General features: G+C 37.3%; 1 protein-coding gene across 4 annotated transcripts; it reads left to right on the forward strand.

Moving 5' to 3' along the window:
* Positions 1-373: 373 nt before the first annotated feature.
* On the forward strand, positions 374-21106 carry LOC103993283 (uncharacterized). 4 transcript variants are annotated; one of them, XR_010475864.1, is made up of 20 exons: positions 374-532; positions 1316-1445; positions 1537-1683; positions 1792-1882; positions 1990-2108; positions 3227-3417; positions 5671-5881; positions 8703-8940; positions 11388-11821; positions 14111-14228; positions 15618-15817; positions 15947-16293; positions 16518-16611; positions 16686-16904; positions 17695-17934; positions 18250-18459; positions 19690-19959; positions 20053-20256; positions 20473-20755; positions 20838-21106. XR_010475864.1 is itself a non-coding variant. In XM_009413290.3 (19 exons), the coding sequence occupies exons 2-19, from the start codon at positions 1323-1325 to the stop codon at positions 20632-20634; spliced, it is 3618 nt and encodes a 1205-aa protein (XP_009411565.2). In that variant the 5' UTR covers positions 374-532; positions 1316-1322; the 3' UTR covers positions 20635-21106. The 4 variants fall into 4 exon arrangements, 3 of the variants coding, with proteins under 3 accessions (XP_009411565.2, XP_009411567.2, XP_009411566.2); XM_009413290.3 differs by having other exon boundaries at positions 20473-21106; XM_009413292.3 differs by having other exon boundaries at positions 15947-16289; positions 16520-16611; positions 20473-21106.
* The last annotated feature ends 1410 nt before the right edge of the window (positions 21107-22516 follow it).

The raw sequence follows: 22516 nt of genomic DNA on the forward strand, positions 1-22516 counted from the left end.
GCCGTACCAGAAATTATTATTATATCTTTGGTATGATTAAGAGGCTAAATAACACTTACACAAATGTACATTAAAATCCTTTAAATTAATTATTCATGTAGTTAATACACTCAAAGCTCGACCCTCCGTAATTGTTGATCACCATAGTGACATTAATTTCTTTTCGATTTGAAATATAAAATTTAAAAATTCTAAATATATACTCTTAACTTAGTATTATTCTATATTCAAGTGTATAAAACCGTGTAATAAGTGAAGTGGGAAAGGGCATTTTAGGTATTTAAATCTTAATATTTTTAAATCTATTAATAATCACTCCCCTCTAAAAACCCACGGCCACCTCAAATTAAACCCTAATCGGATTCTCCTCGCCTGTTCCCCACCCGAGGAGGGGCCAATAAAACCTCAATCGGATTCTTCTTACCTCTCCTCAACACACCGAGGGGACAAGAAATTATTCGTGACGCATCTTTTCCTCTCCATAGGCGAACGGCCGCGGCGGCAGCGTCTTCCTCCAGCGTGCTCGTCGTCGGTATCTCTCACCTCTTCCTCCTTCGCCGTCGTCCAACTCCGCCGTAGCCACCAGCGTCTTCCCCTCCCTCTTCTTCCACTTCTCTGCAGCGCTTTTCCCCTCCCTCTCTTGCCCCCACCTTCGCCGTGGCCACACGACTTCCCTTGTCTCTTCCTTTCCACCCGCCGCCAGCGTCCCCTCTTCTTCGCGTTGTCGCAGTTGTCTTTCCCCCTTCCTCCCTGCGCCGGCAGCCTCCTTCTCCTCCCTACGCCGGCGGCTTTCTCTGTAGCATCCTTTCACCCCCGCGGCTAGCGTCTTCTCCCCCTTCGCTACGCTGCGGCCGCCCGCCGGCTTCCCGACAGCCTCCTCCTCCCTCTTCCCCTCCCAACCGACGACAACCCACAGCGACTCAACTGACAGCAGCCCAACTGACAACAATCAGACAGCCACCCCGATCGTTAGCAACTCTCTTCCATATCTCCTCCTCCCTCTTCTTCGCCTCGGACCCTTCATCCTTGCTCTCCTCCCCATAACCAACAACCCCCTTTCCGTCCTCCTCCTCCTCCTTCTACGTTACTTATTTTATTAATATCAATGAACAATGTAATTTGGTCTTTCTGTGTTTTTTTTTTTTTTGTTTCAGTGATTATATCCATTAGTCATGATATATATTTTTAAAATTTTAATAATCGGGCTCGCCTTGCTTTGCACAGGCGAGTGCATAGCACCTTGGGCGTTTTGGCCCCTTGACGCCTTTTAGCGCCTCTCGCCTTTGATTACATTGGCCTTGAATCGTTGTCTCAGGTCGGCAATGGCAACGGATCAAGAACAAGCGCACAAGTCCCACCGATCCCACAAATCGGGGGCTTCCTCTAAGAAAAAGAAGAAGAACCACGGCAGTTCGGAGCTGGATGCAAAGGAGCGGAATCCCAAGGTTTTGGAATCTGGGCGCCACTTTCTTTCTGTTTTATTTTTGGATTGTTTCAAGGGTTCTGGTCTCAAATTACAGCTATGTTTTCTGGTAGGCATTTGCTTTTAATTCATCGGTGAAGGCCAAACGTCTACAGTCCCGTGCTGCAGAGAAAGAACAGCGCAGGCTACATGTCCCAACCATCGATCGTTCTACTGGAGAGCTGCCTCCTTTCATTGTTGTTGTACAGGGGCCTCCCATGGTAACATTTTGACCCGGGAATGTTGAGCACAATGTCATTTTTTTAACTAACTCTTGTAGAGGGAATTTTAGAAGGTTGAAATATGTAGGGTGATAATGTAATTTGCAGGTTGGGAAATCCCTTCTGATAAAGTGCCTGGTAAAGCACTACACAAAGCATAATTTATCTGAAGTCCGTGGTCCAATCACTGTTGTCTCAGGTTTATATACTTTTGTGTTTATCTTTGGGCTTCCATTTCATTTTATCTGATTCTTATATGAATTTTATGTGTAAGTAATACAAGCTTGGTTCATTCAATTATTCCAGGAAAGCAAAGGAGGGTGCAGTTTCTAGAGTGCCCGAATGATATTAATGGCATGATAGATGCTGCGAAGATTGCTGATCTTGCATTGCTTCTAGTTGATGGAAGTTATGGTTTTGAGATGGTAAGCAGGATTATAATATTTTTCTTTTGTTGACGAAAAATACTTGATGGACTATAGTATCATGTACTTTATCTAACAGAGGGATTAGCCTTCGGCAGTCTTCTTCTGTACACCCAGAAAACCCATGTGATGAATGCTGCAGATGAAGCATTTCTTAGTGTGATGGGCATGTTATGCTAGGTGTCAGGGATTTAGTTGACCTATGCTGGGAATCCGAAAAGCCAAGAATTCTGTAAAGTTAGAGAACTTTGTATTGATATTGATAACAGTTTATCATGTGATTTTTTGGAAAAGCAAATACCCACCAAGACACCATCTGTTTCTTTCCCTTTTTGCTCCTATATTAATTGGTACTCCAATTAAAACAGGCAGCTCTTCATCATCATTATTGTGTTGTATGATGTGTCTTCAATTTTCTTTTATTTGTAACAATGTTCAAAGAGGTTTCTTCAAACATGTGGGCAACTGATATTCATTTAGTAAGGATTAACCACTAGATGGGGGCTCCTAGTCATTTTTAGTGAAAAGCAGTATTTTGAAGTTGCTGTTAATTTAGAAGTATTGGTGTGAGGTGCAAATTATAATACTATAGAGCTTTGAAAGATCTGCAAATAGTTAAGATGATTATTTTTTTGATCATGAATTGCTACTAAGTACGATCTTTAAAAAACATCTATGTTAACAGAATAAAGTTCTGAGGCGCTGAAGATTTTATTTTATAAAACATTCAGAAATTTTACTTTTTATTTGAATGTTGTATATTCTAAATCTCATTTAGATCGGATGGAATCATATGCAAGTCACAGCTCTACAATATGGTTCTGAATATTTCAGTTTTCACAGTGAAATAGAATTTAGTACGGCGAGACAATTAATTTTACAAATGTATATGAAACATATGAAGATATTTCCTTATTCAGTTTTGTCATTATTATGGTTTCTATTTACTCCTAAGAAAAAATCTCACCTGTTAAGAAAGGTGTACGACTGCATAACAAAGAGTATAATACTGTTTTCTTATATATTCTGGATATGTTATGCTTATATGCTCAAGTTCACTTGCCTCTTACTATCTCATTGGTGGTTATGATTATAAATTTGAAAATCTTTCTTTTCAGGAAACTTTTGAGTTCCTTAATATCTTGCAAATTCATGGTTTCCCAAAAGTCATGGGAGTTCTTACACATATTGACAAATTCAAGGATGTTAAGAAACTGAGAAAAACTAAACAGCGGTTAAAGCATCGATTTTGGTCTGAGATTAAAGATGGTGCAAAATTGTTCTATCTATCAGGTCTTGTTCATGGGAAGTAAGTAACACTCAAATTAGCATATTACTTTTGATATCCTGTTTCCCTTATAATTATGGTATTTTGAGAATCTTACTTTTTGATGATTCTGATGGTGCCCTAGGCGCACCAAGGAGTTGTTTATTGTTGGTCTCATCGGTTGAACATCACATGCGCAAACCCTACAACCATGCATATGTTGGATTGTTCAAAATAAGCATGATACATAGGAGTTGTTTATGTCAAGGTTCGTCGAACCGTACCGTACCGGCGTTTCGACGCTGGCTCGGTACGGTACGGTACGGCGTACCGAGCGGTATACCGAGGTGTACCGCTCGGTACACCTGATTTCACCGATTTATCCCTCCGAAAATACCTGAAAATTAAAAAAAAAGTTAGGATAGAGTTTTCAAGTTATAAATAAATATAGTAATAGTATAAGTTTAGCAAAATCAATGTAAATTTGGTAAAAATAGCATCACATATCTTTTTCGGGCTTTGAGGTAGTCTTGTTCGAGGTTCGTATTTCAGCTCGTTATAGATTGAAATATCTATAGAAAAATCAGTTGAATTGTTAGACTATTTTGTTACAATATAAACTCTAAAATTCAAATGAATTAAATAATCATATATCTAGATATACCTGATTGTTAATTCTACCACCAAAACGAACGACGGGCCTCCACGGGTGGTGGATCGGGGTCCTCGATCCGATACATATCAATATGATACTTTTGTTGGACCCAATCATGAAATTGATCCCATGACATAGTGTATTGATACACCGTATGCCATTGATGCATCAATGTGATACTGATCGTAGATTGATCGTCATAAATCATATTTGTCCGAGGCAGCTCTTGAGGCATATATTGGTGTTGTTCTGTATCATGCTGTTGCTCAGAGAAGGATGACCAACTATCACCATACTGTTGTTGCCCATATGATTCTTCATAATACGATGGCTGTGAATACGATGAGTCTCTTTCTGTGTCTATATCATGTATGCTCTGTCGCATTTGTTCATATTCATCCACTGCCTTCCCCTTCTCCTTTCCCTTCCGCGCATAAACTTAACCAGTACCTTGTCGAGTTCCATGATCTGAATCTTGAGTGGCATGTGTAAAATATTGCTCCTCAGTCCATTCACCACCCTCAAGTTGTGCAGACGAGACCAACGACTGCCCGGTATCACCGCCATCATCTGTTGAGGCACTGCTGTCCGTGTTGCTGTCATGTCTCTGGACCGAACGAGAAAGAGAATGTGATTGTGAAGGTGTCTCGTCGCCCGACTCGATTCTTTCCAACGATGCAACTGATGCTATTGCCTTCCCCTTTGCCTTTGCACGTTGGGCGGACGAGTGTGACCGTTGGGTATCGGTAGTTCCTCGAGCAGTTTGACTCATACCTCTTGATTAGAAAGTTCTTCCTCTTAATCTTCTCAAATTTACCTCGATTGAATTCACAAATCGTTGTTTTATAGAGTTTATGAGAGAAAAGAAATGTTTGAGAGAGAGTTTAAGAGTGTATAATGAAATAGGGGAGAGAAGATTAGTTTAAATAGGAGGAGAAATGGCTCCAACGGTCAATTTGACCGTTGGAGCACTGTAGCACTGCTACAGTGTGGTAACGGTCGATTTCGACCGTTACCGAGTGGTATCGGGCGGTAACGGTCGAAATCGATCGTTACCGAATGGTACCGGGCGGTAACGGTCGAAATTTCGACCGTTACCGCCCGATACAGGCTTTTTTTGGTGTACCGCCCGGTAGAGGGCGGTCCGCGTACCGGTCGCCTCTCGGACCGGTACGTACCGCCCATACCGGGCGGTACACATCGGTATGGCGAACCTTGGTTTATGTATACCCATGCACATATGAAACCTTTCATACTCAGTGAAACTAGTCTTGGATTAGATGGTTCTATCACCCACTGTTTTTGTAGATGTTTCAAAATGATGTGCATTGTTTAATTTGATTTACATGCTCTATATCACATATGAAATTCTTCTTTTGAAGACATTGCCTATTCTTTGTTTTGGAAGATTCAGTCTATTTTTTCAGATGATCTGATGGATGTGCAAGATCCCTTTCAATCTTCTTTCTTGTATGTGTATCAGTTTAAATTTGTAAATTTTCTTGAAAGGGCAGGATTTTTTCTTTGAAATCACTTACGTCTATCTGTTTCATCTGATCAGCTATCTTTTATGGTAGTCTTTATGTACAATCCTATTCACTGAATGTATGCTTATTCTTTATTCTTTTACATGACAACAGGTATCCTAAACGTGAAACTCACAATCTTGCAAGATTCATCTCAGTCATGAAAACCCAACCATTATCATGGAGGTCTTCTCATCCTTATATATTGGTTGACCGTTTTGAAGATGTCACTCCCCCTGGAAGAGTGCATACAAATAATAAATGTGATAGGAACATCACATTGTATGGTTATCTTCGAGGTAGCAATATGAAGAAAGGCACGAAGGTATTCTTTCCAGCCTCTTGTTACCTGGTTCTCCTGAATGATTCTGCTGTGTAGTTTTTCGTGTTAAAATGATTTTCTTACATCTTAGTAGAATTTTATTTTTTAATTTATTTGTAAAAATAATTTTATGCTTGAGTTCTGTTATTGTCTTTTGCTACTCTTGTTCTCAAATTTTCAGTTCTTTGATGGATAGTAAACACATCTGTGATGTCTACCTGAGTTAGATATTGGTAGAAGATATATTATGACATGTTTTTTAATAAGAAAGTTTGGAATCTTTTATCATCTCAAAGAATAACCACAATCCACAGTCTTAAAACCAGATGCACAATTAAAAAGAAAAAGGTACAACTAACATTAGCACATTTGTCACATATCTATGGCGATAATTTTTTGTGAGCAGCCATAAATTTTGGGAGGAGAGGGGTGGCAAGAAGGGAAGAAAATAAATGGGTGGCAGAATTGGGTGTCCAAGGGCGAGCGAGTGATTGTGCAGTGGATTAAGTTCAGCAGAATTGGGTATAATTATAATAGAGTCAGTACCTCACATTCGTTGGGATCAATGTTAGCTATCTGTAACTGAGTTATTGTGAATTTCAGAGATATAGAGCTTGTCCATAACAAAGATTTAACATACAATTTTTCTCAATGTGGGAAACATGTTGTCTAATCATAATAGATTGAGCAAAGTGGAAAACAAAAAAAAAAAGTTATTTGTCTGTCTATGGTTAACATGATGCTTAGCCCATTTTCATGTGGAACGAACTACCACCTAACATATTTTTGATCTCTTGTTGGGTAATGTGATTGCCCAAGGTGGAGGGTGAGGCTTGAGTAGTAAATTGTTCAACTTAGGTTTAAGATTCACTGGTATTCATTGTTTGTCGGTCTGGGTAAACAATGAGTACCGATATTAGGATTTTTTCTGTCTTAGAAACATTTTGGATCAAACCTGAAAAATTAGGTATGGTATAAGTCCGCCATCGAGGTTATAGTCCCTCTACCCACTCAGAACCTCATGCAAGTTGAAAAAAAGTGAAATTCTAAATTTGTTGGTATTTTATCTTGGTAACAATGACTAAGAGTCTTATTTTAGGAAATTTGTCTGTCTGTCTGTCTCAACTCAACATATCGGATTAAACATAAAAAATCATGGTAGATGTGAACCATTAATTGGGATTTTATTCCCTCTTGCCTCTTATAACTTTGTGCTAGTCAGAATCTATTGCTTGTTATGAAGAATTTATATTTTACATATGATCTACAAGAGTATGAAGATATCCATATGTGGATCTACGATCTATAATCTATTTTGCCTTGAATTGTGTTTAACGATTTTGTTTGTGTAGGCTCTATTGTGTAACTTCTGATTCAATATTATTAAATTCCACTATTCTACAAGGTTGCCGTAGAAATAAGTTATCTGTTCATTTTATTGTCATTCAAACTAGAAAGAGAAAAGGCCTTTTGTCCTAGAAGAAAATAGAAGGGAAGTAAAGATTTTAATATTTTATCACTATAATTGTAAGAGAAAGTAGCTAAGTGATCCCACGGCAGTGACAAGGTCTTGTTTGTAGAGATAAAACTCTGCTAATCTAAGCAACTTGTATTTTCATCAATTCCTTAATAACTTTTGCCTGTATTTCTCTACAATTATTTGTTAATTTTTTGTTACTGCTAAGGTCTGTGGTTGTTTCCGGGCTTGTCATGGTACAAAAGCATGATGGATTGCTGCTCTTATCAGTGATTTTGTTGCATGAGCTGCCAAGATTATGCGAAATCCTGTTAAGCAGTGTTAGGCACCATAGTCAATTGTCCTCGGCTCATGTAGAGATGATATCTTGATCATTCTCATTATTTCAGTGGATCTGTTATCATCGGTAGCGTTAGGGTAGTAGCTTAGTCATCCATTAGGATTGGTGTAATAGCTTGGAATTTCGTGTAGGTGTCTTATAGTGGGTCGGCCAACCCTTGGTAGTGCTTTTGCAAGGACACGATGATGATAATCCAATGATTATATTGTGGTACTTGTGGTTGTTGCACTAGATTTTTGTGGTTGGCACATTGTTGTAGTTTCAATTTTATGCATGGGGAATTATTTTGATGTTAACTTTTTGCATGGTGTTGTTACTGGATAGACTACTGTTCACTCTACTCCTAATAGGAAATGGAAGAAGAGTATTCCTTTCTGCTTGGCATCAGTTTGGACCATTGCCTATTCTTTCTGGTGGTTGGATGTCTCAATTTTGGATCTCAATTTCATCCAATTTCAGCTCTTAGTTCTACCTGATTGTAATAGGACTTGACAATCATATTTTTTGGTTAGATGAGGACTGCCTATAGACCAGGTTGTGGCTGTCTTACGTCTGCTTGGACCCAATGCTAATTTGAGCAAGTCAATTGATCTGAATCACTAATTCTCTGGTCTTGGATGGGCTGGGCTTAACTTGCACTGCTAAGTATATTTTATATTTTTGGTTTTTCACCTGTCAAATATTTATTGTACAACATAGTGAGGATCTGATACAGGATTAAGACATTGATATTTGGCCTATTCTGAATATATTCAAGATGTTTGACCAATGTGCTGTATATTATGCATCTTCAATTAAGTTAAGAACAAAAACTGAATAAATAAGATTGGTTTCTTTTGGGTTTTGATAGTTCTTATTCTTTATGTTGTCTTATTGCAAGAATAGTTAGACATATGTCCCATTAAGATGATATTTGTACTATTTTTAAATTGTTGTGTTTTGGATTGTTAATCACTGGTCCACATGTGTCTGCTGATGAGTTAATCTTATATGTTCAATTATGGCAGGTGCATATTGCTGGTGTTGGTGACTTTGCATCAACTGGAATAACTAGTCTGGCTGATCCCTGCCCTTTGCCTTCAGCTGCCAAGAAGAAGGGACTGCGGGACAAGGAGAAACTATTCTATGCACCCATGTCTGGTCTTGGGGATCTTCTTTATGATAAGGATGCTGTTTATATAAACATTAATGATCATCTTGTTCAATTTTCTAAAGTTGACGAAGATACTAGTGCTTCTGGGAAAGGTAGGTATGCTATATATGTTGAATTATATAAAATTTCTACTTTTATGGCAGTGTTGGATTATTTTGATTGCTACATCTTTCATATGGGTATGTATTTTTGACATTTTCCTAAATTTTTATCTAAATTTTGGAGTGGCATTCCTAGTAAAATTATATGACCAGGACATATAATTGATGTTCTGTAGTCAAGAACTGTTCAGCATACCTAAATTTCTTCATATATGTTTTTTGATCTGAACTTCAACAAACAATTTGTCTAGTATTTGATGTTCAGTGCTCTTTTACCTTATCATCAATAAATTAATCCAGAAATAGGTGAACTTTTCTCCACTAATCAATGATAAAGTTATAGACTAAAAAAGTTTCATTTTTGTATTTAGAAAATTTAGAATCTAAGAGTCACAAAAATCATGGTACAACTGGATAATGTAGTTTTAAGCAAGGATTGAATTTTGGGTCTGTGCTAGTGTACTGACACATGGTATCCTAGCACATATCACGTACCTAAAAAGGTCTATCGAAAACCTTTCAGAACCATCTTTCTCAACTTTTCTTGACAAAAACAATTAATATTCATAGCATTGAAGTGGTTTCAATATAAAAAATTAAAAAATACTAAGTTAAAACATATATTGAATAAAAATCAATGGTAGTGTCTATAGATTAGATGTTACAGAAAGAATAAATTTAATGTAGAATAAAACATATACATGCTCCTACCACGAAAATAATGAGGGTCTGTACACAAACTGTAAATCGATATGGTATCTGCAAGATTCATGCATGGAACTGCTGCCATGACATCTGACATTGATAATAGTGTGGTAGCACCCATGTAGTTGGGAGGTGTATCAGACAAGTAGGACTAATCTATAGGATGAAGTGCACTAAAGTTGCTGCTCTTGTTACTATACTGCTGTTGCATACTGGAGGATATATCCAACTCTGAAAAAAAATGATCAACTTTCACCATGCATCTCCTGGCCAGGATAGTAGGAATGATATGAATATGATGAATTCATCTTTTCATGATCATTAGTTGTCTTCATCTTACTTTTATCTTGGCGGGGATAAACTAGGTGTGTACCTTCTTATGCTCTGTGATTCATATCATGTATGACATTGAAATACTGCTTCTTGGTCCGTGCCTCACCCATCATATATGAAAAAAGTTTGAAGTCATAGAATCTGTCTGGATCTTTTAGGTGGAGTTTTAAACAGGAGTTAGAAGATTAGATGATGTAAAATTAAAGTAGTGAAGTTTTACTGGTATTCAACACTATATTGGTCTTTCTTCTTTTTCTAGGTGAGCCAGTTTTTATGTATTTATTTGTGAGTCATTATGAGTTTATGAATGAAAAATGCTGACTATTGTACAAAGAATCAATGCCTTAGTTATTATTCCTATGTATCTAATGTGTTACAGCAGCTAGTATATTTTTCCTTTTCTGTGGCAGTGTGACTTCTACCCTTCACTTTCCCTATGGTCTTATGAATCTGTTTATCTTTGATTACTTGTTGGGTTGATTTTGCTGGACCTGTACTAAACAATAATTTAGATTACCATGTTCCTTGTGTAAAAAAGGTTGCAAAGTCAATGCCACTTTGAGGCCATTAGTCATACTAAGTCAAGGTTCGGTGTTGAAGCATTTTTTTCCCCCCTTTTTTGCTCCTACCTTTTACATAAACTAGTCCGTATATGATCCATGTATTGTCAACCTTTCCAGAAAACGGGACCGAGAGCTTATGGTCACTGCTTTCATCTATTGTGAAATCAATTTTTTTTTCGGTTGCAACCCTTTTTTTAAGCTCCCTTTATGCATGTTTTGATAATTTAGGAGCTGGGCATATTGATATTACTGTAGTCATTATCGAGAGCAGCAGATGCTCAAATTTTGTGCCATCCACCTTTATATATCATTGAAGTCTTATTTATTTGATTTCTTGTTTAGTCCAGCCGAAATCACTTTTGCAAATATTTTCATGCATGCTAAGTGCAGAAAATACTAGGTCTGGTTTGTAGGAACCCTGGCTATAATACCCATTAACAACTTGATAAGCATACTTTAAGGGTTAAACATGATTAGTGTTGAAAACCAAAGTTTATAATGTGCCAGTCTACATCACATAGAGGAGATAAACAAGTGTTCCAGTTTGTGCAACTGCATTCTACCCCTACCAGTAAACTGGAATACTTATAGGTTACAGATTCATTGTAGGCTGATTAGTGTATAAGATTCAGCTTCCAAGTTGGCCATTTCTAGATAATGCCAGTCACAAAAGCTGATGATATGTGTTTTAGTTTTTTGTCAGCTAAATAAACTTTTACCTAATTCTTTTGAAAAATTCATTTGTTGGACAGATCTTCCATCTTCTCCTGTTGATTTCTTATCTCACAATTTTTTTTCTTTGTGATTTTTGCTCAATTTTATAATAAATGCCTTCAGGAAACGATCGTGATGTTGGTGTGGCCTTGGTGAAAACACTTCAGAACACTAGATACTCCATTGATGAGAAGTTGGAACAGAGTTTCATAAATCTTTTTGGTAGGAAACCCCCTTCTGCATCTGATGATAATGTTGATGCAAATGAAAGTAGGTATAGTCAAAGAAATGTTAGCATCCTGGATCGAGAGGATGATGATCGTTTGGATGACAAAGAAGTATCAGATGATGATGAAGCTGGGAAAAAGGAGCTCATTGCAGAAAGTGAATCTGATGATTCTGATGGGGACAACAATTGTACCGTGGATGATGATCATGAAGGTGATCAACAGATAACAGCATTTAGCCACGATCTGAAGGAAGAAATTGAGTTCCATAATGGAAGGTTCAGGAGAAGAGTTATTTCATCTGACTATAAATATAATGGTGATCTGCAGGTAAACTACCTATGCTGTTGGTTTTTCTTCTGTCAGTTGGTTCATAGATTCAGGGCAAAATGTGATAGCAATTTAACAGAGACTAGAGATTGGACCTTGGGTACAACATGACAGTTATTCTGCATCAAACATTTTTTCTTGAAGTTGCTAGAGAAGAGAGATACATGAAACATGGTGAATCATTTGTAGTTTTCTAATTGATACTGCTGCATGTTTTTTGTGACAATCTTAATTTTTTCTCGTCGATTCTTGATCCTTTTCGTTCACTTTAATTTATTTGCTTGTCGATTTTTAACTTCTCTTCATTCTTTCTTATGAATAACTGCAGTAACTACTATATAAGTACTAATTGTTGTTTGGCGATTTTCTGTTAGTTGCACTGTACAGTGAAAATTATCTGTGTAAAAGCTACAAATCATTTGCTCTGTATCTAGATGAGGTTTCTTTTCAGATCTTTACATATTTATTGTCAACTATACTATCACCACTTGAACATGATAATCGCAGAGGAATATTAATTGATGGTGATACTGCTTGTTTACTGTTTTGATTATAATAAAAGGTTGAACTGTAATCAACTGCTAAGTTTTGTAGACAACGTTCAAGTAAATCTTGAAAATTTTTATAGAGGCATTAGCTGCTACAGCCTTTTCATGCAAAATAATGGAAATAAAGTTGAATAGCCATTCATAATCCTGTAACAATGGTTTTTGTTTTTGTGTGGGTCTTGAATATATTTCTGCTTGTTGGGACATTATGGCTTCTTGTCCTTGTTTTTGTGTGAACAAAATTGCTTCTTCACTACATCTGGTTTCTTCATAACATGAACTCGTTGTACTCTACAGGAGGCTAACACAATTCTCTCTGTAAGATGGATAGTTTTTGTTTTTCTGTAGTGCCAGTTGATCAGCTCTGGAACGTTATATGGGTTCAGTTATATAATTTTGGTTTGCTGGTGATTTCTTTTGGATCAAGACACTCTTTTTGTTTCCATTGAGCTTGACCTTTTTCACAACTTCAGAAAGATCTCGAGCTGTGCTTGTATTGTTTTGATTGAAGGTGAATCTGGCTGGTTTATGCCAAATATTATAAAAATCTTATTGATAGGTTAGGCATATGCTAGTTTCATCATATGCCCGTGCATGTAACTATGTGAAGTACATTCAATAGCAAGGTTGGTACTTTTGAGTAATTAATTATTGATAGGTTGGGTAACCAAGAAACACCCTCAAGAATTAGCTGAAGGCTGAGAAATGCTTCTGACAACCACTTTATTAAACCATTTTTTATTTAACGAGGTTAGTTCTCTTCGAAAAACCATCCAATATTTTGGTTGGTCAAAAATTCCAATACTATTTTACCAAATACGAGAAAGAATTGCATATAATGATACCAAATACTATTTCACCAAATACAGATTGGTACACTACCTGGTATACTGGGACCGAGCTGGTCTGATAGATTACTAAAATTGATATTGGACTGACATTTAAATCCTTGACTTCAGTCATCGAAAATCATTCTCATATTAATGGCACTCAAAGTTTAATGAAATACTTTGTTTTCTTACCTTGTTTGCGATGAGAGACAAGCTTGAAAGACAATATTGGAGGTTCACTTGTGGAAAAGCAATATTTTATTGATTAAATTTGAGTAACAACATTATTGACTTTTAGTTTCTACAATCCTTGATCTGTTAGACTAAATTTTCATTCATGAGTTTTCATATAAAAATGTTAAATGCAGAAAATTAACCATTATGTTCAGCTTTATCATGGAGCTAATGAGCCATCACGTACAAGCAGATGTAATAACTCCATGTAAAATTATATATATGGACAAAGGAGCATTTGCACCTTTATACAAATCACTTTAAGCACTTAGGTTAGAAGTAACTTTCTCTGTTCTCGTTCCTCAATAATTTCCTTTGTTTCTTGCATAAGTACACAAACATTGGGTGGGTAATAAATTTGGTTAATCAATTCTGTTTTATGATTTGAGTGAATTAGCATGAGCCATCACGTACAAGCAGATGTAATAACTCCATGTAAAATTATATATATGGACAAAGGAGCATTTGCACCTTTATACAAATCACTTTAAGCACTTAGGTTAGAAGTAACTTTCTCTGTTCTCGTTCCTCAATAATTTCCTTTGTTTCTTGCATAAGTACACAAACATTGGGTGGGTAATAAATTTGGTTAATCAATTCTGTTTTATGATTTGAGTGAATTAGCAATTAGCTGCTTTGTTTCTGCAGGTCTGACATTTAACCTTTTTTTGCTTCAGGACTCTGAAGGAGATGACATGCAAGAATTGGATGATGACGATGACGATGATGATGATCTGGGTGATCATATGGATGTTGGTTCTGAATCTTCTGAAGGTGATGAGGATTTGAATTCAGGTACGTATGAAGCATATAGCTTTTTTTTTTCTTTTTTGATGCAAAAGCAGTGGAGCTGTCCTTAGCATAAATCATATATTATAAGCACAGTAAGGAAAGAAGATAAGAAAATGAGGGAGAAGAGTCAGCAAAGGAAAATAAAAATAGGCACCTGCAAATAGGTTTGCTCCCTGAAAAACTATTAAAAATGTGCCCTGATGCTTTGGTAGAAGTGTGCAGGAAGTCTCTGAACCAAGCAAGGCTACACTTAAGTATGTCGGAGGGCTCGCAAAAAACACCACTGTGAATATGTTATTTATTTATTTTTCCATGTTGTCCAACAGAGATGGATGATGAGACCAATTTTAGAATTCCATATGGGAAAGAAGTGAATTTTTCTGATGGAGAGAAAGAATTGGAAGATTAGTAGGGAACAATGGTATTAGTTGAACAGAGGGCATTCTGAATCTTGTGAACTACAGGAGAGCACAGAAGGATGTGATTAATAATTGCAAATTGGGCTGAGCAAAGTGAGCATGTCATCCAGCATCCTGAGGAATACTTGCCTTGAGTGAGTTTTATTTCTGATATTGAGCCACATGAATCATTGACCTCTAGGAATGCTGAGGCTTTTCCAAATATGGTAAATGCACAAAAACAGCCTTTGAATTTTAGGAGTTTACTGAAGGATGCCATTGAGAAGTGGGCACTGGGGTTCTATTCCGAAGATGGTTTCCAGATTAATTATGAGGAAGAGAAGGGAAATGACTTGGATTTAGATAAGGGGTTCCATTCCATAGATAATGCACAATATCTGTATAATGTCTGATGCACAATATCTGTGTAATGTCTGGAACTATCAGGCTTCTGAGTGAGGAAGCCACATTAACAGTGGGATAATGGATGCAATTAATTAATGCAGTGAAGAGATAGTCAAGGTGAAAGACTTGGGCCATGCATCTTTTCAGGAATAAGTGAGAGGAGACTATGAAAGTTGTTTGACGTTTAGGATTCCTTGCCATATTGGAGATAGCTGGCCTATGACCTTGGAGTTATCCAGAAGAGCCTGCTTTGTTAATATTCTCAGAAAAGAGACTAACGCCTTCCATGTAAATGTGCCTTTGGAAAGGGCTATCTGTTACCATTTGGCCAGTAAAGCTGTATGGTTATTTCTAATTATTGTTAGTTCGTTATCAGGGTCGAGATTGAGCATATAGTTCTTTTTGTTTAACCATTAAGTGTAGTTCACTTATTGTTCTTTCATGAACTTCATCTGGATTTGGTTGCCACAAGTTCCATGACTAAAATGTTGGTTGAGAAAGCTTTCATTTCTACTAAATGTTTATGCAAACTATGATGAGGAATATAAAATCTCACAATCATTCTACTTTTCTCAATTTTGCATTGTAGAGGATGAAGGAGAAAATGTGTCCAAGTGGAAAGAATCATTGCTTGCTAAGACCGTGTCAAGACAAAATGGTAACTTAATGCAACTTGTATATGGCCGAAATGTAACGGCATCAACAACCACTTCACAGGAAGCACATGACAGCAGTGAGAGTGATGACAGCGATGAGGATTTTTTCATGCCAAAGGGAGAGAGGACAAAGGTATCTTGATGATGCTTTATACAGATTTGTTTGCATTGTTTGTTTTCTAGAAATTTGCTGTCGTTTCTGTGAATACAGTTAATTTGGCTAGGTCGTTTAAAATGATTCCTTTAAAATCATTGTCTGCAGAAATTAAGTGATAATTTAGATGTTGATATTGTCGATACGGAAGATAGCTCAAAGTTCAACAACATTCAACTCAAAGACTGGTCTGATGAAGACCTTGTTAAAAGTATTCGCGACCGTTTCGTAACAGGAGATTGGTCCAAGGCTGCTCAAAGGGGTCTCGGAACAGAAGATGTGGGAGATAATGAAACTGTTTTTGGTGATTTTGAAGATTTAGAAACTGGAGAGGTGTTCAAGGGAACTCCAGAAGATAATGATAAAAGTAGTGGAAGCTTTCGCATGGGAGATGACCAAGAAATGGAGGAGCGAAGACTTAAAAAGCTTGCTCTACGTGCAAAATTTGATGGTCAATATCCTTTTTTTCCTTAGCTGTTGCTTCTATTATTTATTATTATTTTTTATAATACTTGGACAATTAGATGAATAACAGCTGATAGTTAGTCACTGCCAGAGGCCCATCTCTCTTAGTTCTTATTGACATTTCTTTCAATGTCTAAAAAGGATCCTCTTTGTCTTTTGCTTCTCGTGCTGAAAAAAGGTGCACATTGTTATGTCTGCCTTAACTTTGACCTACAGATGATGGATCTGACCTATCAGACGAGGAAGAACATAACAAAAGGAAATTCAACCAAAACCAAACTACTGATGCTGGGGGTTATTTTGATAAAGTATGCTTATTTGGTTTATACAATCCTGGCTTTCATTAATGATAGGACTTTGAAGATGTATTTTTTTTTTGCAGTTAAAGGAAGAGATTGAGCTCCGTAAGCAGATGAACATAGCTGAACTCAATGATCTGGATGAGGCAACTCGTGTAGAAGTGGAGGGCTTCAGAATTGGCACTTATCTGAGATTAGAAATCCATGGCATTCCTTTTGAGATGGTTGAGTATTTTGATCCTCGTCATCCTATTCTAGTTGGAGGCGTTGCACTTGGAGAGGAAAATGTTGGATATATGCAGGTTCTTGCATGCCTTCAATGTCTATATGATTCAATGTGGTTATTTTATCTTTGGGCTTCAGAGTTGGTAATCAGTGCTGAATTGCTATGCTCGTCTGAGAAGCTGATTACTCTTTGAATTGAGATATCTAGCTGTACTTTTAATCAAAGGATTGTCATGTTAGATATTGGACCCGTTTCAATGTTCTGGTCGAATTGGTAGGTATTGGTCAGTACCAGTTTATCATGTGTTGGTACATTGGTACATATTGATGTTTGAGAGAGTAAGATAAAGGAGAAGGGGTACACCGTTATATATATATATATATATATATATATATATATATATATATATATATATATATATATATATATATATATACACACACACACACACATATATATATATACACACATATATATATATGTAGCCAACCCTGAACAGCTTTGTTGTTGTTGTATGTGTATATATGTAGTTCATGGTCAATTGTAGTGGCATTTATGTGAACATGTGACCTACAATGTCTTTAACACTAACTTTAATTGTCCGTTTTTCCTCATTTCTCGATGCTTGCCTTTGTTCATTCCATTACCATTAACAAATGGTGAAGTTATTATCGTGAATAACAAATTTAATGTTGATTTATCGCTGTGAAATCATTATTGGTTCTATTATCTAATATATGTAGTTCTCCTTTTTGGGCATTTAGGACAGGATGCTTGGATTCTTTTGTATTAGATGCTGCAATATGCATTCTACATAATTTGCTGTGTTTGGTTTGTTTTTATTGATATCTTCTGTTATATTACAGGCTCGATTAAAGCAGCACAGATGGCACAAAAAGGTCCTGAAGACAAGAGACCCAATTATCATTTCAGTTGGTTGGAGGCGGTACCAAACAATTCCTATATATGCTATTGAGGATCGAAATGGGCGGTATCGCATGCTGAAATACACGCCGGAGCATATGCATTGCTTGGCGATGTTTTGGGGACCTCTTGCACCTCCAAAGACTGGAATACTTGCTCTACAGACCTTGTCAAACAATCAGGTACTTGTTTTTACTATATGGAATCTACTGTAATATATTGCATTAGGTAGTCAATAATTTCTTATCAATTGATATTAAAATTAGGGCACTAGGTGTGGAATATGTCAGCAAGATACCTTTTGATTATAATGCTATAAATAGGGTTGATCTTGGTATTGCACAGACATGGACTTATGATTTGTATAGGACATTCTAATACCCTCACGTGGTTACACACCTGAACATGCATGTGTCTATCACATGAGGGAAAAAAAGAACTCACTGTTCCGTTCTTGTTTTGAAGTTTTTTTTTGCTGAAAGCTGCATTTTCAACAGACTGGATTCCGCATCACCGCTACAGGTGCAGTGCAAGAGTTCAACCATGCTGCTCAGATAATGAAGAAGGTCAAGCTTGTTGGTTGTCCATTGAAAATCTTCAAAAAAACAGCACTAATTAAAGACATGTTTACTTCGGACTTGGAAATTGCTAAATTCGAAGGTGCAGCAATTCGGACTGTAAGTGGTATCCGAGGGCAGGTTAAAAAGGTAAATTATGTTGCATTTGCAATTTCTTTTATTTGGGTGTGTTATTTCTGCTTTGTTGGTTATCTTTCTGCTCATCAATTAGTCGATGACATTGCATTCTCTCTTTCATGTGGAGGTTCGTATTTCAGTCTTCCGTTCAGATTATCCTGGACTTTAAAATGCTAAGAAAAAATTCTGGCTTAAGTTGTCACAGTGATTTCAATAGGCGCTCGGGCACTTGCCTAGGCGCTCAGGTGAGGCAAGGCGAGGCCCGAGCGCCTCGCTTCATTTCCAGGCGACGCGCTTCAAAGAGGCGTCGCTTGGGCGCTCGCCTGAGCCCAGGCGCCGGGCGCTTCGGGCAAGCGCTTGGGTTAAACCAGGCGACCGAACTAGCGTTTGAGGTATGGTTCAGTTTCCGGTGCTTTAGTTGGTTCAATCGAACCAACTAAAGCATCGATATCAGCGTGACTTCCCCAACCCTAACCCTGCTCGCCGTTCACGCTACTGCCGCCGGTTGCCGCTGCTGCTGTTGTCGCTCGCTACTACTGCTGCCGGTTCCACTGTCGTCGCTCGTCGTTGCCGCTGCCGCTGCTACTGTTGCCATTGTCTCCGCTCGCCGCTCCCGCTGCTGCTGGTGCCATTGTCGCCGCTTGCCACTCCCGTTGTCGCTACTGCTGCTCGCTGATGCCGTTGCCATTGTCGTCACTCGTAGCTCCCTCTCCCGCTTTTCTCAATCAACACCCTCGGTCTTCCGACTCTTCCCTTATACTCTTCTCTTTCGATAATATACTATTAACAGTATACTGTATACTATTAACTGTATACTAGTAATAGTATTTGTATTTATTAGATTAATTTAATAACATATTTTTATTTTAAAATTTAAATAATTATATTTATTAATTATATTATATATTTTTATATTTTAGCGCCTAACGCCTCGGGCGTTTTTGGACTTTGGCGCCTAGCGCTTTTTAAATCACTGAGTTGTCACGAGTAATTCTTTTTACATGATATCTTCTGCATTCCCCTCCCCCCCACAGTTGCCTTTTGTTTTTATATAATTTGATTTTTAAATTTTATTAAAACTTGCATTGAATTACTTTGTTACTATAGGTAATCTGGTTGTTTCCTTCAATTTATCACCGGGATCTTGACATGGAAATTGCTTTCCTACAGTGCATGTGTGTCACTTTACATTCTTATTTTAATTGTTTGTTGGTTATCTACAATTCTAAATTTTGATGGCAGGCTGCCAAGGTAGAATTAGGCAACCAACCAAAGAAAAAGGGTGAAAGTGTAAAAGAAGGGATCGCAAGGTGTACATTTGAAGACAGAATTCTGATGAGCGATATCGTTTTCCTGCGTGCGTGGACTCGTGTAGAGATTCCACGCTTCTATAACCCTGTGACAACATCCCTGCAGCCTCGAGACCAGACATGGAAAGGCATGAAAACAGTAGCTGAGCTCAGACGGGACAACAATCTTCCAGTACCATACAACAAGGATTCAGTTTACAAGGTGCCTAGTTTGTTTTCTCAATATAGTTATCAAAATCAATGGTTTCTTCTCTTCTTTGACACTATTAATTTATTTGTTTTCTTTTTTGGGCAGCCAATTGAACGGAAGCCAAGAAAATTCAATTCGCTGGTGATCCCACGGAAATTGCAAGCAGCGCTGCCATTTGCTTCCAAACCAAAGGACAAGCCAGCTCGCAAACGACCATCACTCGAGAGCCGGCGTGCTGTGGTAATGGAACCTCATGAGCGGAAGGTTCATGCCCTCGTCCAACACCTTCAGCAAATTAAGAACGAGAAGGTAAGAAATTTTTCTTCTTGTAAGAAGCAACTCAAATGTGTGCACTGCTGTGGTTGCATTGATTAGCTATATCAAGGCAGACTGGTTTACATTGTGGGATAATGAGAATATTAAGTTGTGGAGCTGTTTCATGGCTTCCTTATAGTAGCTAATGCCTGCAGTCACAGGGGTCTCCATTTTATGCCCATGTTTGCTAATGTTAGTTGGCTCTCGCAGATGAGGAAGCGGAAGACCAAGGAGCAAGAGAAAAAGAAAGCATATGAAGTAGAAAAGATGAAGCAGGAGCAGTTATCCAAGAAGAGGCAAAGAGAAGAACGAAAAGAGCGCTATCGCCGGGAAGATAAACACAAAAGAACTCGTAGGAAAGTTGAGGATTAATAGCACCTTCAGCTATCGACCAGTCACATCTTAGAAGTTTGGACTTCATAGAACAGTGATGTATGCTGGTCTTCAGGGTTCTCATCCGCAAATATGATGGTGAATTTTAGAGAAATGTCAGGTATTTGATTATTTCTTTTTTTACCAAGTATAATTTCATGAAAAAAGATGGGAACAGATTTCCAATGGAAAACAAATTGTAGGTTATTCCAATTGCGGATGGCACACTAAAGACCTTCTATCTGAAGCAGCTACTGTATCTTAATTGTAACTTATCTTTTACTGGAAGAAACTGAGCTACATTTGGTCGGTTTGATACAAACATTTTTAAGAGTGATTAAATGTTATATATCACGGCAAAACAAGAGAGAGAGAGAGAGAGAGAGAGAGTACTTGAGTGTATCAGAATCTATTCGACCAGTGTATTCATCTTCCCTTGATTATTTCAAGCAGTCTCATCACTGTTTGTCAAGTTGTATCTTCCTTTAATTAACATTTTGAACAAAATGCTAGTAGTCTCATCACTGTGACCATGTTGAACATATTGCAAGCAGTATCATCACTATGAACTCATGCACGCTTTGGATTTAAATCATATGTTACTTTGATCTTTCACAAATCAAGCTTTAAGCTATTTTATTGCAAGCACAAATAATGGAGACAACCATTTGCCACCTGTGTCGTCCAAGAATTATAAGCGTGAGTGTTCTAAAAGTGTCCACAAGCCTAAATCATGGCTGGGAAAATGCAACTCATTTAGCACTAGCCATGGATTGTCAGGTAAAGGGGTATTGCATTATACTGCTAACTTGCAGGAAGAACATGATTGCATTTTTAAGCTCTAATTGCTGTTCAGAGAGACTTCATTTCTTCTTCATTCACATGTCCAGCTTCTGTTTGACTATTCATCTTTGCTTCACACTTCCACCAGAGATATAGACGCCCTGTAAGCTCACTCAAGGATCATATTAATTGTCTTCGGGTAAGCAGCTTCAAACTATAGCGTAAGACTTAATTGCCAGAGAAAGATTGTTCATTTACGACCTCGGTGATTGGATGGAGAGCGAGTCATGAAAATAATTTCTTTATTTGCATAGGTAAAAATGGGTTGTCTTTTCTGCAAGAACTTTGCTTATGCAAGAGAACACTTCAGAGTTCTTGGAGTAGAAGAAATCTGGTAGGTGGCAATGGCACCACCAAACACTGAAAGGCTCATAGAAATTTATTGGTTTGCAGATTCGGCATCGCTTTCTTTGCTGCTGCTAGCTGTTCTACCATTAAGAATTTTCATGACAACCGCATGTGTCATCTCATTCAGTATCACACACAGGTCACTGCCTCCCCAGTCTTTGCTGAGTTTTATCTTGGTCATTTTACATTAAAAAAAAAATCTTGTTGGACTTATACCCCATGATACTTTCCTAATTGATTTTTATTTAAAATATTTTTTTTATCACTTTAATAAAAATATCTATATGTCATCATTCCTACTTCCCGATCATTCTATCGACATCACTTTCGTCACCTTGTTCAACTCGACATCATAATTATCATCTCGTCTTTCATTCCTCATCTTCATCTTTTCATATCGTTCGTTATCTTCCTTCATTGGATCGGATAGTGGCGTTATAGGATAAAAGCCTAATAATAAGATTGTTTGATAATTTTTTTTTTATTTAAAAATATTATTTTTCAACCATAGTCTTTTAAGTTTTCAACATAGACGAATAATTCTATCATTATCAAAACCTATCCTCAAATTTTTTCTATTTAAGCTCGATTAATAAAACCAATTTTGAGTGGGCCAATTAACTAATAAAATATGACACACTACCATGCACATATATATATATATATATATATATATATATATATATATATA

Source organism: Musa acuminata, chromosome BXJ1-8 (genome assembly GCF_036884655.1).
Source record: "Musa acuminata AAA Group cultivar baxijiao chromosome BXJ1-8, Cavendish_Baxijiao_AAA, whole genome shotgun sequence".
Taxonomy (NCBI): Eukaryota; Viridiplantae; Streptophyta; class Magnoliopsida; order Zingiberales; family Musaceae; genus Musa; species Musa acuminata.